We start from the raw sequence: 24135 nt of genomic DNA, 5'->3' as shown, positions 1-24135 counted from the left end.
GTAAGCCAATCACGCGGGTCATTATCTTACATATATTATTAGTACTTCTTCTTCTTCGTGTTTGTATGTCTAGGTGGGGCAAGTGTAAATAAATAAATAGATTTATCTTCAGAGGCTCTTTAACTCTTCGACCGAGGTATCGGGAATGCGGGGGTTTAAGCAAAGGCTGTGCTACCCGTGTTTGATGTGTCTTCTATTAGAAGAATTATAGAGTAAGAGATAGGCGTCTGTACCAAATGAATTCTGAGGAAAAAGAGAGATAGATTGTTTTATTGTTTTAAAACTAATAACATAACTTCATCAGCCCCCGGTCGTCATATTACTATACTCATCTCGACAGAGAAGCAAAGCTAAAAAACCTGCAATAGTCTGATCCATCTGCTAAAATACTTAAGGTAAAGCAACCGCTTATTCGCTCTAGTTAAAATACCTATATATAGAAGTGATATAAAATTAAACTTTCTTGAGTCTGTTCTTTGTAGCTGTATTTTGGCACCAATGGAACTTTCGCCTATTTCGTGCTACCATTCAAGGGTGGCAGTAGTGTATGTTGTTCTTCACACAAATTGGCTGCTCCGGTTATAGACCATTATCAAAGACATTTGTCTGGATACGGGCGAACAGTTAGCTCAATGCAAACGTCTGTGAAATTCTCAGACTTAACACAGAAGTATATCTTTCCTGTTTTATAAGATAAGACTCTCAAACGTGCCCATTTTACTATTTTTTTTTTGTTGTGCTTTAAAGCAGTGTCAAGGTTGTTTCGTTAGCTGATTCACAACAAAATTTCAAACTAGCTGAGGCACCGTGATGAAGGCCGGCGAATGTTAACCCATGAACAATATAGTACAGGTGGTCCTCAGCGAGTTAAACGGTAAATATTTCTTTGATTAGCAAGTAAATATTTTACAGACATCGCACAGGCCAGTAAAATCTTTTCTTTTTACGTCTTAGCAAACATGCACCACTATCTATTTAACCTTCAAAAACTCGTTAGTAATTCATAAGCCCATTGACCTATCAAATGGTTGATAAAACATCACGTGCAGTGGTTTTAAAACCCGATAAAACCTCCTCCTTATTAGTATGCTTATTTCCAACGTTCACAAAAGCACCATTGTTATGAACTCTCTTGACACACGCTTTTCCAGGAATGTTTTTGAAGCCGTTCAAAAAACTCGCAACACGTGTTTTATCGGGTCTAAAACAACTCGGCTGCGCCTCGTGGTTTTAAATACCGATAAAACATTGCTGCTCGTGTTTTCAACATTACATACATTTATTTAGTATTTCAAGCAGTGCACAAATTAACGCACCAGTAAGTAGCATCCCACGCTGTAGTTTCTAGAGGAGTCGAATTCGTCCCCCATAGACGACTGCGTGGGTTGCTAACCAGTTGGCACAGTAGACAAAAAGCTGGTGTTTAAATGATGTGACCAGAAAGTCTCCCCATGATGTCGATCAACTTTTTCATCTTTTAGGTCTGAGCGGCTATCGTTGTTCTGTTCAGTTCCTGCTGAAGTCGCGGCAGTCAAGATCATCAAAGCTATAGAGCTATAAAGGTAATGGTTTATATTTTTTTTGTTAATTAAGCTATCCAAAAACTCTTTTGCTTCAGTATTTAAATAATAACACAAAATGTCAAGAAAGTGTTTTCTTTTTTTGTTTCCTTTTTCTTGAAAGTGAAATTTATTTAGTACATGACTTTAACAAAAGCCATCCCGGAAATGGTCTTTTCCTACGAGTTCCTCACAAAATTGTGTTCCGGTTATCGATTTCAATATTGTTATAAGCTTAGAGGTATATTTCATGTAAATATACTAACATAGTTTACGAAACAATTGAGTTAATTACAACAGCTAATTAACGGTAAACGAATTTTAAATTCAACGGCGTTAGGAAGCTTGCAAACCACTGTTATGTTGAAGTACATTTGGATTAATTTGGACTTGTTTCTTGGAAGTGAGCGTTTAGTTTTCGAGCTATTTGGCATTTACAAAAACAGCCGTACGTTTTCGTCAATTTTGCTACCTTTAAAATAAATGTGCTCTTGTTGAACAACAGAAACTTGTAACTGAACAAATAACAACAGGTACGCTAACTGCATGGAAAGTAACACGAAATAACGAACGACATTTATAGAAAAGAATCCGCAAAACAAAACTTTAGGAGCATCGATATACCTTATTATAGGAAATTAGCGCTCGTGCTAATTAAGGTATTTGAAATTAACGCGAATTCCAGGAAAAATTACTTCCCAATAAAGGAAATTAACGCTAAAATTTCAAAATGAGGGAAATTAACGCGATTTACACAAGGAAACAGAATTGTTCAGACAACAAGAACGAATTTATTTTAACACTTTGTCACGTAGGAGTTAAGCGAAGGAATCTGACTACTTCGAGCGTTCTTTACAGTTTCCATGATACCGGCGGATCTCTACCCAGATAAAACAATGCTTTTCCCTTTGTGGAGAGTATCTAGCATTTGAGGCGAAACTCATGGCAATTAAGGTCGCAGAAATTAACGCGCTACTTAATTAATGACGCGGAAATTAACGTTAAGAAAAATTAACGCGAATTTTTAATTTAATGAAGCGTTAATTATAATATATAATACGGTCAGCTTTTATTGGATGGTCTCTATAGTTCTGGGAGACTCTTCCACAATATTAAGTAAAAAATCACGATTATTTATTTGGTAGTTGGAAGTTGTCTGAACGCGTCTAATTCCATAATCAAATTTTAGTGTTTTTTCAGGGCTGTGACCATTTCCATGCTAGCCCAGTAATCAAAGACAATTGTTGACAGTTTCAGAAAACTAGTAGAGACATTTGAAACAAAACTGAACCATTATCTTTGCCTGGGTTTCCGTTGCTTTGCAAAGTAATTATAGTAAAAATGGATCATGCACAGAACCCCTTTAACCATAAAGACAGTTTTCTTTTAGACGAGATTTCTGCGAGAGACAAATTTCTCGCCTATTAAGATGAATACTGCTATCACAGTGCCTGGATTTTATATCTTCTAGGCACTGCTTGGTGATTTTATTGTTAACCTCGTTATTTTTTCTTTTGTTTTCACTCCTTTTCGCAGATGGCGTTCAAGTACGCCTTCACTGTTTTGTTACTTTCCCTGTTGATTTTATCCGCCCAAGGACGACGAAAATCCAGGAAAGGAAAAACCAAGCATGAAGGTCAGTTTAGTTTTCACACTGTCTTATACTAATAACTGTAACTAAAATGAACTCTTACCACTTACAAGACAGAAGGTTTTTCTTTCATTTATGATAGCTTAAAGTATCAAAAGAAAGGGGCTGAGTTAAATTGCCATTGTATTTCCGTTAGACGTGATTTAACAAATAAAACTATTATAAAATCCCAAATTTCCTCCCTTATCACTGATTGTCAGTATCAAGAAATCACCTCTACAACCAACTCTTCAAATACCCCTCTCTACAACCTACCTTGAGAAAAACACAACTGTGGATAGATTTTATACGGAAAATGTGGATAAATGTCGAACAAAATTGATTACGAAAGCTGACATGGAGAGATAGATATACTTAGACAGGTGAATTCAGTCAATGACACAGGCATACTCGGGAAAAGAAGGAGGAGGAGGAGCCAGGAGGAGCCAGGAGGAGTCAAACTTATGACCTTCTGATTACAGCAGTAAGGGTGTTCGGATGATTCGAATTTTTTGCACCCTGGGCTGTGCTCGAAACCCACTCAGGCGAGATAGTGAACTTTGCAAAACTTGCAGCTGTTAGCTCTGTAGAATACAGATCATTCAGACCCGACCAATTCGCTAGTTATAAACGATGACCCTTCACGTTTATCATCATCATCATCATCATCATCATCATCATATCTTTATTTACCCTCGGATTTACAGAGTAGCTTAATGCAGCTAATATCTCCGAGCATTTACCCACCCCGCCATGAGAGCATACACAAAGACCAGACCACAACACCGGGAACTACGTCCCCTACTCTTTGCGAACAGTGAGTGGGTTCTTTAACGTCCCACAGAGTTATTTACAAACAAGGATTGTGAGACGGGGCCTACGGTTTATCGTCCTTTTCCGAGAAGACTAGAAAGTCTAACCATTTGCAAATGTCAGAGCAAAGGCAGCACTTTTTCCTCAGTTATTTAAAGACCCTGAGTGTTGGTCCGGCCGGGGTTTGAACCCACGACCTCCCGCACGGTAGTCCGGTACTCTACCAACTGAGCCAACCGGTCGGCGGTTTATAATACGATGAATTGCAATCATGAACTTTGATTACTGTTACAGATCTGAGGGCACAAAGTTTATGATCACTTATCGCAACATGCGATTTAGCCTAAGTTGAGAGGGATATATTGCAAAAGTGGGCCGTACTCACAGGTTCTTCTACATATCAGTGGAAAGTTCCATCCATCATCTGTGTAAATCTGTTAAAACATTTGGCCGCATTCGAGTTTCTGTTCCACAAGTGAGAGGTGAAAGTTGTGACATTAGACTAACACGGCCATATTTCCAAGCTCTTTAAAGGTTGGTAGCTTGTTGAACAAACGATAGATGTATTTTTTCAGTCGGGGACACAGACATGCACATGCATTGTCGTAAATTGCGATTGATGGACGTTTTCTCACTGTACCTAGGCTCCCCGATCTTCCCCTCACATTGTTAACACTGGTACAACGTTTTAATCCATGTATATGTGGTAAATCTTTTCCACAGATTCATCAACACCTTCAACACGGTCAGTTGCAACAGGTAAATGATTGTTTTCAAATGATTATAACGTTCAATAAGGCAGCTAGACAGACCAATTATGACTCCATCGGAGGTGTTGGCAAGCATTTAGGACACCGGCCTTGGAGTGTGGACATCCTGAGTTCAAATCCGTTGTAACCACGTCAGCTGAAATTTCACCTATTTCACTGTAGCCTCGCGTTCATGTCTCGACTGCGCTTGTCCTCTGCAAACCTTCAACCTTCTACCACCTCCTCCAACCAATCGAGATTTTCAACCCATTGTTTACTTTACTTTACTTGTCCCCTGGTGCCAAGATGGCGCATAGGGCCTCAATAAAACAACCCAACCCATTGTGCTTATTCAAAATTATATAATTGCTTCTGACCAGTTAAACAAGAAGTTCCGCTTGCTACTACTTCGTGTCACAGCCTTGTGGGTTTGAAACAAAAATTTAGATGCGGTTCATTCGTAGCAAGTTGTTGACTCAACGTGATCACAAACAGAACACATTTCCCACTTTTTTTTAATCTTGCATTTTAAACTTGGTAACAACAAGCATTTCCCTGAAACTATATTAAGTCTTGGAGTCAGTCTGTTGTTGATAATTGTTAATTAAAATAAAAACAGCATCAAATACCTGTGAAACTTGCCACGGCAAAAGAACCTCCGGTATGTTCGTTACATAACAGACAATTGAAAGAACAACAAATCTTTCTTCTGTGCTCTTTCTGGTCTGTGGATCCGCCTTGTGGCGCTGAAGATGTTGGTTTGAAGATTTGTCCCTTGCTATCCTGTACACGAGATATTGAATCGCACTGGCTCGTCAGTCTTGGTTTGGGAAGAAAGCGTGGCGCGACGGGCTCAAAGATCTCCGCCGAAGTCGATTTGATTCTCAACAGAGCAGGTAAATTTGATGTCCCTGAAGATGAGAAGGAGGAATGACTGTTTGCCCCAGACATCACAAGAACCTTACAACAGACTAGACCGGCCGATAACGGACTATGTGTTTCCACCCAAGTTATAAGGGACAACGGGGTCAGGCATTAAATACACAAACCCGACGAGTAAATGGCAAGATGTCACAAGGCATTTTTGAGCTGCATAACGCTGTTGTTCCCATCGGTTCAGGTTCGTGTTATGTTAACTGAATGTATGAATACTAGACTCATTTAAAAAATATAAACAACATACCATTTACGGCCGTGGGAACCGAACGCGAAGTTTAGGACATTTGTTTTGTTTACATTTGTTCCGCGGAGTCGCAATGCCGCCTTAAACAGGCGCACCAATCTTAACCTCCATGCTAGGTATTGTATTTTGATATAGTTTAAAAGTAGTTTTGCTTGGAATTTGGAATAAAAGCGGGCAACATTCTACCTCATTAAAGTGTCTCTCAAATATATATTAAATATTTCATATTCATCAGAAGAAACTAATTTTATTTTATACCAAAAATACATTGTATTTTTTTTTTTACAAGGAATCATGATTTTTGGTATAAAACAAAACTAGTTTCTTCTGATGAATATGAAATATTTAATATATAATTGAGAAACACTTTAATGGGGCAGAATGTTTCCCGCCTTTATTCCAAAATTCCAACTAAAAGCTGTTAAAATACAATAGTGTAGCATGGAGGTCAAGATTGGTTGTCCTGTGATACGACTAATTTGAGGCGGCATAATGCGACTCCGCGGAACAAATGTAAACAAACCAAATGTCCGAAACTTCGCGTTCGGTTCCCACGGCCGTAAATGGTATGTTCAGTTATATTTTTTAAATGAGTCAAGTATGCAGTCACCCAGTTAACATAAAACGAACCTGAACCGATGGGAACAACAGCGTTATGCAGCTCAAAAATGCCTTGACATGACATCTTGCCATTTACTCGTCGGGTTTGTGTTTTACCCTTTCGTTGTCCCTCATAACTTGGGTGGAAACACATAGTCTGTTTTCGGCCAGTCCAGTCTGTTGTAAGGTTTTTGTGATGTCTGTCTCTTCTCATCTTCAGGGACATCAAATTTACCTGCTCTGTTGAGAATCAAATCGGCTTCGGAGATCTTTGAACCCGTCGCGCCACGCTTTCTTCCCAAACCAAGACTGACGAGCCAGTGCGATTCAATATCTCGTGTACAGGATAGCAAGGGACAAATCTTCAAATCAACATCTTCAGCGCCACAAGGCGAACCCACAGACCAGAAAGTGCACTTCAGATTTATGGCGGAACCCAACGCATTACAGAAGAAAGATTTGTTGTTCTTTCAATAATTGTCTGTTATGTAACGAACATACCGGAGGTTCTTTTGCCGTGGCAAGTTTCACAGGTATTTGATGCTGTTTTTATTTTAATTAACAATTATCAACAACAGACTGACTCCAAAACTTAATATAGTTTCAGGGAAATGCTTGTTGTTACCAAGTTTAAAATGGAAGTGTAAAAAAAAGTGGGAAATGTGTTCTGTTTGTGATCACGTTTGACAATTGTCAAATACCGTGACATGTCACGCATAATCAAATCAAGTGTGAGCTAACACCAATTTGATGTTATTCCTGCCCAAAGCGTCACTCAACTAAATCTTCCAAGGAAGTTCTACCTCGAAGAGTTAGGATAGTTTCATCGAGCTTATCCAAAAATAAAAAAGAAAAAATCAAAAAAGAAGAAGATGAAATAAAGAAAAACCGAGAAAAACCCGCTGTGGAACTTTATTAGCAAAAATACCGAGTCATCTTTGACTTCGAGCGTGGCTCATGCAAACGCATTTTAATGGCTCAAGTTAGAGTTTGCTGATTTTGGGAGAACAGATGTTTGGCTTAAAACATATCAAGAAATTTTTGGAAAGGAACGCCGCACCTCTGAGAAAAACAGTTTCGAAATTGCCTCACATTTGGCCCAAGACATTTTCGCGATCGCAAGGAAATTGCAAAATTACATAAAAAATTAAGTTTTATATTAACTCGGGATATTTTCCTTTAACAACGTTTTTTAGACAATAAACGTTACAAGCAATCGATATGAGTCCACAGAAATGAGGCGAAATATATTTTATTGAGCTTCAAATTCTGCATATATTTTGCGTGACATCAGGGTCAGTAAGGGTCAAAACCAGGGGGGTGGTCAAACTACGAAACGCAACAGCAAGAGAATTGCTAAATAGCATCATTCATTATCATTTCGGACAGACATTAAATGGTGTAAGTTTGAAGGAAATCGGCCGACCCCCATCTTTCACCTCTGCCTGGTTTTCTCAGACAATGACTCTTAATTTAGTCACAGGCGAAGTTCAAGGTGATTGTTCGTCTCTTGATATAACTAACCCAGTGGATCAAACAAACCCACCGGAGGTCACAATGCCACGACCAACATGGCTCCAGACTCCATCTATTGTGGAAATCGCAGAAGGTAGGAGAGAAAAGTTCTCTTGAAATGAGGCCATTTTGAGGCTAGTTTTCTGCACGTTAGGTAGCCTTGCAAACTGCATGGCTCCTCTTTCCACGCAAAACAAAAAAGAGAATCTTACGAAAAGATAACCAATCGCACATAAAATGAATAAGTATATATCAAACGCGAGGAAGAGTGTTTTATACGAATTACAAACAAAGAGAAGTGGGCTAAAAATGAAGCGGCAGCCGAATTTTTTTTATACCAACTTCAAGGTGTTTGGAAATCAGATGAAATGCCCTTTGGAGTGTTTGATATAACATTAATAATTCTTGAAAATTTTAAAGTAAAAGTTCACCAAAATGTTATTTTATTTATTTTGTTCTTATGTTTGCCAGTTATGATAACACTGAGGAATTTTATGATGATTAAATTAAGATCCATTTCCAACCTCCTTCATGGTAGTGACTTGGTTTTCTCTCTCTTCATGTATTTCAAATGAGTTTGAGTTTTCGACAACGAAAGAATCTTCAAGAGTACTTTTGTAAAAGCAATTCAACAACCCTTATGATAAAACTCAGTGTTACACTGCTGTTCATTTCCAGTTGAAATCCAAAAAACAAAGTTATAGGTTACCGAGCATTTTTCTAAGAAAATTAAACTTCAATTTGGTAAAAAAAAAAATGCCATAAAATTGTTATGTTAATTTAAATGTTATTAAAAAATTATATATATTCTCTCTAAAAAGTGCGTGGTCACCTCCAATTATTTAATTTTTAGATTCCAAAAAACTTTTCTAAGATCTTCTTTTCCTGCATAATCATAAACTGCACAAAAATACTTTTGTATTAATAGGCACCATCGTCAAAAAAATGTTCTTAATTTTTGTTTTCTTATAGGTCACTATCAAGCTTTAGGTCGAGTCATCCATATGAAGTACTTGCAGGAGAGGTTATCGACACATTTCAACTTTAATCCCACAAGAGAAACTATGGATCTGGTTGAACAACTGGACATTCTAGCAGATACTCTTTACATCGAGGTGAATTTCTTGTTAGATCTTATTAGCTGTTTTGGTTTGTAGTATCATTCTGCGTTTTTATTTTCTTTGTTTTATTTTGACTAGCCAGTAAGCTGAGTTAAAATAGAAAAAACAATCTTACAAGTACAAAGACCTTGAAATTAAGATAAGTAAAACGTGGAACATAAAGACGCCACCTAACCCATTCATAGCCATGATCAGGAAATTGGGTTTAATCAATAAAGGCGTGGTAGAGACAACTGCGTTAATACCAGTTAATACCAATGCAGAAAATTGTTCTTCTACGAAAAGTGCTATCTATCGCTTAAAGTACCAATGAAGCGAAAATTGTTTTTGTGTAGTTATAAAATTTGGACTTTAACATATACGATTCCGAAGTTTTAGAGTACTGGTGTAAAACTTGTAGATTTTACAAACGCTCAAAGTTGGGCTTTTTTGCTTTCAAAAATGGTCAGAGGACTGGGTCGAGTTTTATGCTGAATTCTAAGTTGTGACGTCACGTTGGTGCCAAAAGTTTGTTTAGTTTCATTCCGTTCTTGCCGCCGAAAAGGATTGTAGAAAAAGAAAAGCATGTCTGGCGATTCTGTGAACGATCGATTCTGGCAACTCTCTTTGTTACGGACGCCAGCAACGCAATATCGCCCTCGCTGTCGCTTATCTTTCTTCTCTTCCGCCACGATGAATTGCAATTCTTGGCACCAACGTGACGTCAGCGGTTATTGTCACCTGGCATTTTGGCCGCGCGATTCGAATACCATTTTTGAAGGCAAAATAGCCCAACTTTGAGCGCTCACAAAATCGGCAATTTTTACCCCAGCAATCTCAAACTTTGAAATCCCGTGTTTGAAAGGCTAAATTTTATAACTACTTGAAGACAATTTTCGCTTCATAGGCACTTTAAAGGCCACCCTTGTCCTGACGAATCACTAGTCACTTTCAATTTTCCACAGGATTCAGTCTCCCTTATTGGCATCAGAAACGTTAAGATATACGCCCGAGAGATTGTCAGTGCTTCTGGAAACGAGATCGATATCTCGGCACCGAATTGGGATCAACAGTTTGAGACAGCAGTGCAGACTGGAAGGAATGGAGAAGATGGTAATCACGGTGAAAATGGCCCTCAGAGTAAGTGTGTAGTTTTCCTTGTCAATATACCAAAATTTCAATACATCTCTACACGGAGCAGTCACATCATTTGTAACAAAACATGAATAAACGTTTAACGAACGCGTTTGTTGTTTGTTCATGTCTTTTCTTCAAGCAGCAGCCGTCAATCAGTCAATCAATCAATCAGTCAATCAATCAATCAATCAAATCCATCCATCCATCCATCCATCCATCCATCCATCCATCCATCAATCAATCAATCGATCAGTCAATCAATCAATCATTCAAACAACCAATCAATCAGTCAATCAATCAATCAATCAATCAATCAATCAACCAACCAATCAATCAATCAATCAGTCAACCAACCAAACAACCAACTGAACTTTATTTATACACACGACATCCAATACATTGTTGCCAAAGAGAAAATTTCTTTTGACTTTCAGTTGACATATTCTGTGACGTAATCACCGGTGTTCTTGACGTCACTTCAATTGCCGGAGATGGACACCGAGGGCAAGATGGTGGTAGAGGAGAAGTAGGACCAAGCAGGGGTGATACGGTTAGAAGGACGTTTACTGTTTATTTACAGTGCACTGAACTAATGCCCCATTCACAGCAACAACGTGCACACATTAAGCTAACCCTATCGATCAAGACTAGGCTTTTTCCGTCTTCTTTGGCTCGTTGAGGCGGGAGGTGGGGGGGATTGATTTGAGAAGTATTGACAAAAATTACCTTTTTCAGCCAAGCCCCCTAACAAGGAAAGCATGTACAGATCAGACGGAACGATGCACTTGCGATGATGTTAAAGGACATCAAGGATTCAGCGGACGTAGGGGAGGACGAGGCGGGAATGCAGGAACGCCTGGTACGGTAACAGTTTTTGTCACTTGACTGCGCTTTGAATGATATTCTCAAACTCATTAATAATTCATCAAGAGAAAACAAAGAAAATCACTACTGTGACTGTGGGTTGGATATGCGTTCCTAATAAGCATAAAATTTTGCCAACTTAAGACTTGAATTTCTCCAAAAATTACCGATCATTTGAGAAGCCATATCCGAAACACTCGAAAGTGTGTTTCATCAGATATCCAAACACCTCGAAGTCGTTTTAAAAAAAAAACGGCTGCGCCTCGTTTTTTCAACCTACTTCTCAGTGTTTGGATAGTTGATGAAACACGCTTCCTAGTGTTAGATATATTACCTCCATATATACGCCAAAAAGGTGCGTAGATTCAATAAGAGCACAGTCTGACCCAAAAGCGGAAAAATGTTCTCGAAGTAGCCCCTTTAACGTTTCATTCGACCAATTTTTTTTGTGGCAGACGTAAGGTCTTTTTGGTTGTTTATTTCTCTTTACATTTTTGTTCTCTAGGAAATGGCGGAAACGCTGGGAATGTTAATATCCGTTATAGAATGTTAACTGGACAAGTGAAATTAAAGTCTTGCAGGGGGACTGGTGCACAACCAGCCGAGAATGGACTAGGGGGCGAAGGTGAGAAGGTTCAATATTTTTTTCACGGATCACTGCCGCTCAGCAACAGGTTTAGTAATGTTTAAAACACGAACAGCAGTGTTTTATCGGGATTTAAAACCACTTGGCGCAGCCGAGTGGTTTTAAGCCCGATAAAACACGTGCTGCGAGTTTTTTGAACGGCTTCAAAAACATTTCTGGAAAAGCGTATGTCAAGAGAGTTCATAACAATGATGCTCTTGTGGACGTTGGAATTTAGCATACGAAAAAACATTAAACACCGCATGCTAATAAGGAAGAGGTTTTATCGGGTTTTAAAACCACTGCACGTGATGTTTTATCGACCTCAATGGGCTCATGAATTATTAATGAGTTTTTTAAGGATGAAGAAGCCTCCGGGTTTAGGTTTTAGTCTTTTCTTTAGGATTTCTTCTTTATATTCATCAAATATTTTTACTTTCCACATACAGCATTGCACGAGAGTAAAATATACGGGATAAAGTTACGTTTGATATTAATAGTAACGTTCATGTTTTAGATCAATTTAGTGTACCTCGATTTGTTTAGATTATCTTTCGTCGATTTAAGTAGAAATTCAAAATCCAAGATGGAGGATTCAATATGGCCGCTGTTTGGAATTGATGACGTAATATCCATGTCATGGGACGCCATCGCTTTCCTTTTTAGACCTTATGGGGTGAAGCAAAGATGAATGCTGTTTGGTAAAATAATGACGTAATTTCCATGTCATGTGACGTAATCGCTTCCTTTTAAGGACCTTGGGGGGCGGATCCAAGATGGCCGCCGTTTGGAAATCGTGACGTAATTTCCATGTCACGTGTCGTCATCGCTGTACTTAACGGAACTTATGGGGAAGTTCACGGAGTTATGGAGGTCAGATAAGTCAACGTTGCTTTTCAAAACGTCTTATTTTCGATTTTTTTTACTTTTTATCAGGTGGTCCGGGTGGAAGGGGAGGGCTAGGCAGAGAATGCAAGATAGACTTGATTGATTCTCCAGATCGTGACAAATTATCTGTAAGCCAACGCAGATCACGTGGCCATAGAAACGTCTCCAGAACAAGTAAGGTTCCTTCTTGCCTATGTGTTCAATTTTGCTACCCTGTTCAATTTATTTACTTTATATAAATGTTGCATAAAGATGTACTAAATGAACTATGGTTACCTGGGACAATATTTAGTTGGAAATTTTGGAAAATTACCGGATCAAATGGAGAGACTTTTTTTTTCAGTCGTTCCAAACTTGCAATCTCATTGTTTAATCAAAAACAGGCACGTTATGCGATAATGGCGCAAGAAGACAACCAAACTGGAAACGGTAATCTCCGTTCCTCTCGATTGGAGCGGAAAACGTGGGTACCTCCAAAGATCTTTTGTTTGTAACTCCAGAAAATGTCCGTTTGACCTGCGCGTACCATTACATTTCAACTGGTTAAACCGTAAAGTTTGGTAAATGGAGAGCACCCTGGCCACAACTAGTCTAGCTTTTCGTAACTTCTCGTTCGTCTGAAATAAAAAATGAAACCATCCTCTCGCTTGTACTTGTGCTTGTACGAGTACTAGTTGGGGGGTACGGTTAAAGCTCGACGCCGGATCAAAACTGGTATCTCTTACATGAACGCAAAAATAATTGGATGAGTGGCATTAATCTTAGAGTTAAACCCTAAAAAAATATTTGTCAGGCATCGCTATGTCACAGTCTGTGGATGAGAAGCAAAAAGCTGAGTGCGGATTATTTAAATACGACCTACAAAGCAGTAGTCTGTCATGTTGAGATGCTGTTTTAAGTTATTCCGTTTATGGTGTGGTTTTAACTTTTGTATTCGAGTGTAACATCCTTACTTGTGACTGTTCAAATGAAATTAAAGCTACTGAGCATTAATTTCATGTAGAATTGGCTGTTTTGTTTCTTTGTTTCTCTTGCTCGTAAAAACATGAAATTTTCATGCTGGAACTGTTGAGCTGCTTGACTGAATACGACTCTGATTTTTGTTATAAATATCAGGAGAATTTCCAATCAGTTATTAGGAATTATTTATATTCCAGGTCGTACTGCGATTTCCAGAGAAAAAAGACGGGTGCGGGAAGGACGTAGTTCAGAATGTCCAGAATACCCTGACCGGGTTTTTTTCTGCCAGGACGATGACGTTGGTGGCGAGAACATACGTGGAGATACTGGTCCACAGGGAAATGTAGGACCACGTGGATCAAGTAAGATTCCGCAATCCATAGTTCTAAATCAAGGCTGTCTGCTTTACTTAGACAGATTGGACATGAAGTCTGGTGGCAGGGATAGTTTATAGACCCATTAAGAACCTGGTATATCTGGTATAGCTGCCACTGTGAAACAAACCTTCAAAAGCAACTATGCAGCCTATTGTACCAAACCGGAAGTAAAATTCGACATGCCACCGATTCCAGAGACGCTTTCCATTTAGTTAAAATTTTCAGTTTTGAAATTTCGGAGACTTCCTATGTCAAATGGAAAGGCTTTGTTTAATTCGTTCCATACTTGCAATCTCATTGGTACATTTGAAGACAAAAAAAAACTTACGTGATGGTCCAATGATGGCGTGAGAAGTCACCAAAATGGAAATGGCGCGATAATCTGGAAAGGAAAGAGTGGAGTACCTCCAAAAGTGGTCCGGTGGTTCCGGAAAATTTCCTTTTGTTCCGCGAGTCCATTTGCATTTCAACTGGTTAAGGAGAGTGCCTACTAAAAATGAAGTATTCTTATTTGGTTTATTACTATGTGAGGAAAGCAGATCTTATTAAGGGCTATTGAAATCCAAAAAGAAAATATGGGGTAACCACGCATTTTTTAGAGAAAATTAAGCAACAATTATTCTAAAAAAAGTAGAGGCGTGTTTTTCCTAAATTAAAGCTTTATTTTATCTGAAAAATGCATGGTTACCCCAAATTTTCTTTTTGGATACCAAGAGCACTTGTTAATTTCTTCTTTCTCCGCATAGTTTCAAACCGCGCAAAAATATCCCTGTAGTAGTTGGCACCACCCATAGGAAACCTGAGTATCTCGAGATGCGCAGAACATATGCACAGTAACAAACGTAGGCACCGTCCTTAAAATGATTATTTTGGCTAGGCGCCCTAGGTGTCCAGGCAGTAATTTATCGTAATGGTGTTTTCAGCTCCTAATACTCCGGGAGCGTTTGGCTCAGTCAGTGCTTCTTTAGTTCAATCCGGGGCCTTAGACGCTGCAAGTAAACAAAGTTTCCCACCTGAACTACTCGTCATCATGAGAAGGCAGGCAGAAGATCTGTTGCTAAGCGACAGCGACAGTCAGAAGGGCAGAGAAGCACTGGAGTTTATACTCAGCGTGGCAAATGAAATTAGTGGTAATCAAAAGGTGGAGAGGATTAAGAAATGTAAGTTATTCTCTTGGATAATTCATTGACTGAAAATTGTGTTTATTGTTCAAAGGCACCTTCAGAGGGCCTAAATCTTCTCAGATTTTTGGGAGATAAAAATTAAAACTAGCGTTTTGTAAATGAAATTTCACCTCGGAGCTTCGTAGTATTGGAAATTATAATCCCTTTTGTTTTGGAGGGAAGAAAATGACGTTTCGAAAGGGAAACAAGGAAACATCTAAGACTTTCGGAAATCTTACAGCAGCTTGGGAATCCGGAAGATAAAATTTCATTCGATGACTCTTTCTGCCGACTTGAATAGTCAACCGGATCAAATTGTGTTAACTTATTCAGCTGGACCAATCTGGGTAATGAGAGTTTGTGATGTCAAAACTTCTGTTTTAATCTTTCTCAGATGTAAAACGAAAGCTTGCTTTCCTGGGAAAAGAGGGCTATGATATTTTTGGAAACAACAAATTGTTTGCTCCTCGTATCAAGTGGGAAGCATTGGAAGGGACAGCCGAGGCTGTTAAAGACGCGGCCGGCGAATATGAAGACGCTTTCAACGCTATCATTTCCAAAAAAATAGACGCCGAAAACTTCAAACAGGTCAGTTATCCTGAACAGTTAATCCGTTAAGGGGCACGTTTTGCAAGCGAACCTCGTTCCCACCTCTTTTCCTTTCAAATTTTTAGGGGAACGAGGTTGCGTCCTGGCAATAAAAGGGAGCCGCCCCCTCCCTCCTCCTCCCCCCGTCGTTTGTCGAGGACGCGTCAAGGCAATGAACGTACTTTGAAGGCCTGGGACATTAAAGAAATGATTTATTCAGCAGAAAGTTGTGTATTATGCCGGCTTGGTTAAAGTTCGAATCGTAGATTAGAGGTTGTAACTCTGTGACAAGACTTTACCTGTTGAACAAAGAAATTTAGAAATCGGTTTCCAAATTTTAAGTTACTTAGGTGTGGAATAACGTGTTGAATTTTGACTTTCGAGGTTGTTTAATTTGTCTCAACTCTAAAACAGTTCTAATTGTTTTTTATAAGATGGGATCCCTGATATCTGAAGTATCTTCGCGACAAGTGAATGCAGAAAAAGAACGTCTCGTGCAGGCTAAATACATCGCAGAAACTGAGAAGAACCTGTATGTCAAGGTATGCATATTTTGAAGCAATGTACTCACTGGGCGCAATTTTCTCTTTCCCTTAGCTCCGGGTTTCGTTCGTTCCCGGGAAAAGTCACCGCGGGTTTTTTTTTTCTTGAAAAGATTTCGATAATCGAGCACAGCGACTATGTACTTACAAAGTGTACTGAACCTGTACTCAAGAACGTATCTTAATTTTATAAGATTTCTTGTAAATTAACGTATGGAACTCCATATTAAACTTGAAATGTCCTTCTCAATAGCATTTATAAATTCTAAAATGGAAATACCTCAAAGTGTGGTTTATAAAGTTGTTCTGGATATGTAATGTACTTTCATTCAGTACACCTGCACCTTTCAAAATCTCTATTTTCACCGGACCCTTATAACCTGCAGCTGTATTGTTTTTTGGGGGGTGGGGATCATTGTTCTGTTGTTTGTTCTTTAGTCCCCTCGACCAACCATGTAAGGTGTTGCAAACGGTGCAGGTCGACCCTTTCATTCACAATTAACTTTCCGTGGTGCGTCTCACCTCTTTGCCCAGGGTATTCAATACGAGGAGGAAGAGATGACTAGCATACTTCAAAGCATTACTGCTAAGATTGATGACGTTTATGACGAAGCAAAGTTTAATAAAGCAGACCTCTTGGCAGTTCTTCAGGGTATAGTGGGATTTTCGAAAGCTATAGCAGATCTTAGCCCGGGAGATTTTATTGACACGGCCCTCAGTCTCGCAGGATCACTGTCCAATAAAGATTGCCTCCAATCACTAGATTCACATCTCGAAAGTATCAAAAAGTGGCTCACGTTTGGAGAGAATTACCAGCCTCTTGAAGATTCCAGCCAGTTGGATTTTGATCAACTTGACGTGACGGCCATCCCGGAGATTATGCAGGTAGGAAGACTCCTTGTGGCACAATGGTTACAACGATGAACGTTCTCATATTGCAATCTCGTTTTCAGCAGTTATGCTGCTTGCTCTGGAAATGTTTTACTGGAGAGAGAACACACAGTGTGCTACGCAACGTGATGCGTAACGCAATGCAATCGCTGGTTTTCACATGGCGTCATAAAAAAACTGAAATTCATAACTAAACACAATTTTGGGTTTTTATCTCCATCACATGAAAGAAAATATAAATTTCCATCGGCTTGCATGCTTTTAACAGGACAGCATTCTTTGTTTTGAAAATAGAGCAGTTTGAATTTTAGATTTTTGCGCAGTGCGTGACAGAAGGTTGCTGCTCTTAACATGTCACGTACATGAAAACATCGATTTGCCTCGGGTTTTTATGAGGTCTGGTCAGCTAACATGTAACAGAAGCGTTCAGCAGAGAACAGAAGCGTTCAACAGAGAGAAGAAAGGCTTAGAAATAGCCAAGGTAAACTCCAGATGTTTTGCTGGTTTGCGGCCGCCATGTTGTGACCAACATGGCGTCCCATACTAAACTCTGTAATTTTCCGTGGTACATTTTCTCGAATAACTCGATTATGAGACATCGTATATCCCTGTGGTTTTCACACGTTATTTATGGATCGCTCTTTTACAACATATCAATTTCTTGACTTTATCCATTGAATGGTTGAGGATTTTATTTTTTTACTTGCGTGACGATGTGTGAGGTGAAAACCACCAATACACAATGCAGTGCAATACAGTTCAAAACAATTAGTGTAATACAATACGATACAATACGACTATCATCATCATCATCATCATCATCATCATCATCATCATCATCATCATCATCATCATCATCATCATCATCAGCGTTTATTTACACACGTAACGCCAAAGAGGTAATAGCTCGTTCATAATGCATACGTTTCAAATAAATATAATAATGTTAGTTACACAATAGTGTCAAAACAGATCGAATGGTCAGTTGTTTTCTTCATTCTTGATAATGATGTTTGATACGTCGAAACGTCGAACAACGTTACTTTTAATTTTTCCTCTTAGCGTCAAAATAACGTACATTTAAAGATAAAGCATAATTTAAAATATAAAAGTTATTCCAGGTAAATAAAATACGTAATAACACTTACCTGTTATATAATAAGAAACTAAAAATCATGATCAAACAATGCTTTCTTAAAACGTCTCTTAATTTGAGCAACGTTAACAAACTATTCCGGAGCTTACAGACTAGACAACAGGAAGAACTGTTTATCCACTTAAGGTTGTGATGAGATGTGATGCGAAAAGAGTGTATGAGTCACTGCAATGCAATACAATGTAAGACGAGAAATACAATTCTATGAAAGAGATCACAATACAAAACTATGTATATCGAATATTATCAAACATAGACTTTACATATACTTTTTTATGTTAAAGGCAAATCTAGAGATGAACAAGGAAACGTTTGCTCACGAACTGGTGTGTCTGCTTGACGTTGCGTCAAGACCTCAAGACATAGCGGAATTCAAGGCGGAGATAGAAATATTCTTCATCGCGGGAGCTGCTCGTATTGACCTGATAGGGAAAGTAATGGACCTTGATAATGATATCGGCGGATACATATTTGATATTCCACTTCTTGAGGAGACAGAGAATGCAATAGCCGAAGCTGACAAACAACCAGGTACGACAGTATAATTATTTGCATTATTATACCTGGACCCTTAACGTGATAGCATCAAATTCAATGAAGACTGACCTATCACATAAACTGTTTCCAGACAAATTCTGAAAAACTAACTTATGTCCGGAAATACACCTAACCCTGAATTTGGGTAATTCATATAACACAAGCCTTTTTGTCGTTTTCATATGACTTCATTTTTGACAGAATTATGTGTGTTTTAGTGAGAATTAAGGTTAGGGGACACCTTGTGATGTCTATCATACAGTTCATGATTCTCATTAGCGTGCATTTCTGGACATATCTCGAAAAACTTACCAACTTTGATGGTGTTTGCGCATTTTTTTAAATCAATCGGATCCGGCACAAGGCACGCTCTGCACAAAAGTTACGGGAGGTTTGAAGTGAATATTATAATTTCTATTCGTGTGGGGATGACACATGTTTTAAACAACAGTTGAAGCATTTATGCACAATCCTAAATGGCGGCATATCGGAAAATTAAACACGCAAGCGGGCGATTTTCACACTTTTAAAACTAAGCTTTGAAATTTAGACACTATTTCCAAAAATTTAACGTCAATTTGTTGTAAAAGTAGAACTGCACTTTTAAGCAGCTTACTACGTACGTGGGCGGTTATAGACATTAATATGAAAAGTAATAATTTGCATAGTATTTGGGCGCTTGGTAGCGCACGTATCGGCCGGCTCACTCGAGCGTTGAGCTCCCTCGGTAGATTTCCAGTGCCTTTCTTGCAAATTAACTTGTACATAAATATGATACGTGCAAACGATCTTGATGAACAACTTAGTTAAATGTATAAAGCTGGTGACACACGATTCAACAGCGTGCAACATTCGTTGAGCAACAAAATGTTGCACGATGTTGAACCGTTTGTCACCAGCTGGGGAGGACTGAAAAACAATTGGTTAGCGACGTTTAACAAGTGACAACTTATTAAATGGAATAGTACTCATCTCTATTTCGTTCAACTCCGTTCAACAACATTCAACATGTTGAACGACCTATTTTACATTCAACACTGCATGACACACTGTTCAACATTTGTTAAACAGGAGCTACAACAATTGTTGATCAACAAATGTTGAACAGTGTGTCACCGGCTTTAGATCTAGATTGTTTGCATCTGTAATAGAATATGGTCTGTACAATGGTCTGTACAATGGCTTATGAAGATATATTTTTCTGATGTACTGTTTTGTATTAAAGATGATTCTCTAAGCGTCGCGGTTCGACAGAACTTCCTGGATTATCTTCTCAGCACATACAGGACACTGGAGCGATCATTCATGAGAAACCTTTATGAACTCCACAAAGCCTTCGAGTTTCGTACACTTTGGGAAGGAAACAATCCGCTAGCTTCGTTTCAGCGAGTTGCCAGTGAAAGTGCATTGGGGACTGGACGACTCAATGGAGCGGTTCAGCTGACAGATGTGCTAACGAATATGAAACGACTGCAAGATAAGGCCGTGAAATGTTTCACAAATAACATTTACGCCACTGGTATCAAGAGATGGCATTTTAACATTGTCAGAGACAGAAAAGTGAGTCATTGTAACGTGAATTTAGTATTAATGTTGAAAATTTATTCAGAGCGTGGCCTTGGTGGTGGCAGAACTTGCGTATATAATCCTGAGTAACCAGGGCCGGTTGTTGAAAAGCCGATTAACGCTTAAATCCACGATTAAACGTTAACGGACCCTTCCATCTCGCGGTCAAAACAAGGTTGTAGAGTATATTTTTAAGCTTATGGTAAAGAAAAGTTTAAGTATAAACTGAAGGGCAACAGTAATTTGTAACATTTTTCTCTGCTGCCAATTAAGCTGGAAACAAAGTTTACATTAAACCAGGTACTTTAAACAACTGGGCCCAGATGCCAGGTTTAACTAAGGGATTGGAGGTGGGATATGGTTTTGTTGCGTAAAAGACCAGATTTGTCAGCAATATCACGGTTAGCAAGAGTTAATCTAGAGCGCGACGGGCCTTGATATGCACGATTATCTAAATGACTAGCTGTGTCAGGCATACTAGGGTTAACAAGGCGGTTCTGCACATTGAGTTCGAGCCTACTGGTAACCACGACACAATCTGTCAGTCCGGCGTACACAGACCTGTTGGTTTAAAAAAGGAGGTAGCTTCGTTGTTTTCTTTGGCTTTCACTTGAATGATTGAAAGCAATGAGAAAGGAAACCATTGGTTAAAGTCTGCGTGTTATTGAAACGCGCAAATATTGATCATAATTCGCTTTTTGCATCTTTCAGATGTTTGAAGAAATTGCTGAAGGATACACGAGATTCATACTCCAGGTTGACCGCAGCTGCGAGAAATGTTACAACCTTCGACTGCTCAAGGTATTTCAAAATACAACCCTAGTTTCTATGCTTCACCACTGAGCGATAGGAGACTCGTGAGTACTAGGCCGTACAACTAGGTTCATGTGACAAACATCTTGCATACTGCTAGGATTTGAATGTCGTTGAGTAGCACATGCGCTATCGAATAAAAGTGATGGTAAGAATGATGTATTATCCAGTGAATGACACAGGCATACTTGGAAAAAGGAAAATCCGAGTGCTCCTATCAGGAGTCGAACAAAAGGCCTTCCGATTACTAGTTTGGATGCTCTATCACTGAGCTACAGGAGACTCGTGGGAGCTAGGTTACTAAACTAGGTTCATGGGACAAACATCCTGCATACTTCTAGGATTGGAATGTCAAAGTGTGGCATATGTACAATGGAATAAATGTGATGGAATATTTTTTTGTGATGGTTTGTTGTAATCCCGGTGATTAAATGAAAATTAAATATTTACCAGTCAGTGACGCAGGCATACTTATAGCAATGCTCTCGCCACCGTTGAGTTACAGTTTGTAAGAAATATTGCCCTGTATCACACCGCAGTAAAGCTTATCTTTATATTATAGATTTATATTGAGCTCTTCGGTGAACCTAATGTTGAGCAGCCCGACAGTGTACCAGCCAAAGTCCAACTTCAAGTCCGCCATCTTAGCGCGTCCTACTTTCGAGCTGGCGACGATCAAATCAAGCAATATCGTCAACCGATTGGCTCATACAGAAATATCAAGTTCGACCGGTTTACTATTACTAAATTAAGACAGTGCCAAGAAAGCAAGACTGAGGGAAGTAAGTAGCTGTGGATGGTTTCTTGAAAACACCGCAAAACTTGAGCTCCGTTGTCATTTTGAGACAGGAATGACAAGTGAAGACAACTGAGATAGTTTATGTTTCTTTCATGCATGCCCCATTGAACGGTGATGGATGAATAAGTTTATTAATCCGTCTAGTATCCTAACTATCAACTATTCAATAAACTGTCTTTAACAGGCTATCTTTTCGCCATCCACAACGACCAAGTACTTTTTACCGTTTTGTTGTTTGATCCACTGAGACGATAACAAGAAAGGGGATCTACATAGCTCGTAAAAATACACATCGATTTTACACACTTAGCGATTGAATTGAGGTGTGTGTGTGTGTGTGTACTTTGGTTTCGAAAAAATTCACTACATTTCTTTTTACATGGACGGGAAATATCATGCATGGAGGTCACTTTCGACTATATCTTAAATTATTGTCTTGGTAATAGCAGGAGTTGTTACAATTGTATTTAATGGTCACCGCAGTGACCTGCGGGTTCTCCCCTGATATCCGGTGGGAGACCTGGAAGACCCTTAAGAGATGTTCAATACTTCTTTAAAAGCCTTCCTGAAACCTTCGGCTTCCTGTTGTCCTCGGAAATTTTCTTACTCTCAAGGTATTTCAATAGGGAACCAATGAGTAATTTAAATTCTTATTTTGATGGTTTGTTTACATTTTTTCCAGAATGCTGCTCCCTGTTCTGTCTCAATGAGGAAGATTCTCGCTGGCAGCCAATGTGTACTAATCAGCTGACCAAGGGCGGGAACTTGGATAAATTGCTGGGGATGGAGGAATGCAAAAGCCCGTTTGGTATTTATGAGCTAAAGATACCTAAAGATAACAACCTGGCGTGTGATGACAACAGGATAACAAACACAAATTGCCGAGATCTTGACGTGAGTTTTACTGATTTGTTAGAAAGTGACGATGAAAACCTTTTTCTTTTGCTAATTAAGTGCGTTTTGCTTCCGTTGTCCTAGTGCCTACATTTATTTTCCACGCCCTTCAGCTAGAAGAAGGATTTGCGGCGGTTCATTTTCCGTTTACATGGTGTTAGCCCCTTTAGAGCTTTTTAATTGGTCTCTTGGTAACAGGGATGATCGTCCCCTTCCCCCTCCTAGTCCCAGTAGCCCATTTGTAACTTGGGAAATATTGAGTTTACAAAATGCAACTTGGAGAGTCTACCCAAAAGTACGTCCCTGACGTCAGCAATTCAAGCTGATGACGACAGACTATTCAAAGCCGCCATCTTGGATTTTATGGATTTTTTTAGACCTTCGAAAACCACAAGAATTGGCGTAAAACTTAAACGAAACAAAGTTAAAATGGTTCTAAACTGCGAATAACCTCTGTATTTTGGTTTGGTTCTCTGGCAGCGCTCCAAGTTTACAAAAATGAACGTCTGGGCACACTTTATCTACTGGTCAGACCATTATCCCACGGGACCTGATGACCGCCTTTGCAGGGCGCCGTCAAACAAGAGGAATAAAATGCCAGCTCATGTCCATCAGTTTACTGCAAGCCCGGATGATAAAGAAGGATGTTGCTGATTGTTTGACTACTTGTAATAAGTGTTTAATTTCCAACAATTGATTGATTCATTGATTGATTCATTGATTTGGTGATTTACAACTTGACAGATTGATTATTCATGAATGAACAAAAAATTAAATGATTCATGAACCCTTGATTGATTGATTGATTCATTCATTGATTGATTGAATGATCAATTCGGTGCTTGGTTGATTCAATGATTGTGTGTTTCATTGATTGCATGATTCTTAGTTGGCCGTTTGATTGATTAACGCTTGATTGACTGAATGATTGATTGATTGCTCGCTTGATTGGTAAGTTACTTGATTGGGTAACTAATAGATTGACTGACTAATTGTTTGATTGATTGAATAAATAAATGAATGATCAAATGAATGAAGAGCTGTTTGAGTGACTGACTAAAAGAAAGATTGGTGGATGGATCGAACGATTGATTGATTGGGTTAATCAGTTTCATTGATGAGATGTTGTTGTGTGGTGTACAGTGTAACGGCGCGACACAAAACCAAACAGAAAGAATTAAAGGAG

At 38.9% G+C, this 24135-nt stretch overlaps 1 protein-coding gene across 2 annotated transcripts; it reads left to right on the top strand.

Moving 5' to 3' along the window:
• Positions 1 to 1295: 1295 nt before the first annotated feature.
• LOC146465077 (uncharacterized) lies at positions 1296 to 24007 on the top strand. 2 transcript variants are annotated; one of them, XM_085128931.1, is made up of 21 exons: positions 1296 to 1562; positions 3096 to 3195; positions 4726 to 4761; positions 8012 to 8143; positions 9022 to 9164; positions 10115 to 10289; positions 10721 to 10836; positions 11022 to 11145; positions 11656 to 11775; positions 12712 to 12837; positions 13821 to 13985; positions 14924 to 15160; positions 15558 to 15751; positions 16186 to 16293; positions 16828 to 17178; positions 18625 to 18871; positions 20103 to 20437; positions 21155 to 21244; positions 21819 to 22038; positions 22738 to 22949; positions 23430 to 24007. In XM_085128931.1, the coding sequence occupies exons 2-21, from the start codon at positions 3096 to 3098 to the stop codon at positions 23601 to 23603; spliced, it is 3405 nt and encodes a 1134-aa protein (XP_084985057.1). In that variant the 5' UTR covers positions 1296 to 1562; the 3' UTR covers positions 23604 to 24007. The 2 variants fall into 2 exon arrangements, with proteins under 2 accessions (XP_084985057.1, XP_084985058.1); XM_085128932.1 differs by lacking the exons at positions 1296 to 1562; positions 3096 to 3195; positions 4726 to 4761 and adding exons at positions 6116 to 6500; positions 6755 to 7067.
• Positions 24008 to 24135: the final 128 nt, after the last annotated feature.

Source organism: Pavona decussata, unplaced genomic scaffold (genome assembly GCF_977016875.1).
Source record: "Pavona decussata unplaced genomic scaffold, jaPavDecu1.1 SCAFFOLD_157, whole genome shotgun sequence".
In the NCBI taxonomy this organism is placed as follows: Eukaryota; Metazoa; Cnidaria; class Anthozoa; order Scleractinia; family Agariciidae; genus Pavona; species Pavona decussata.
The sequence above is the reverse complement of the archived record's forward strand: the minus strand, read 5'-3'. Positions and strand labels throughout refer to the sequence as shown.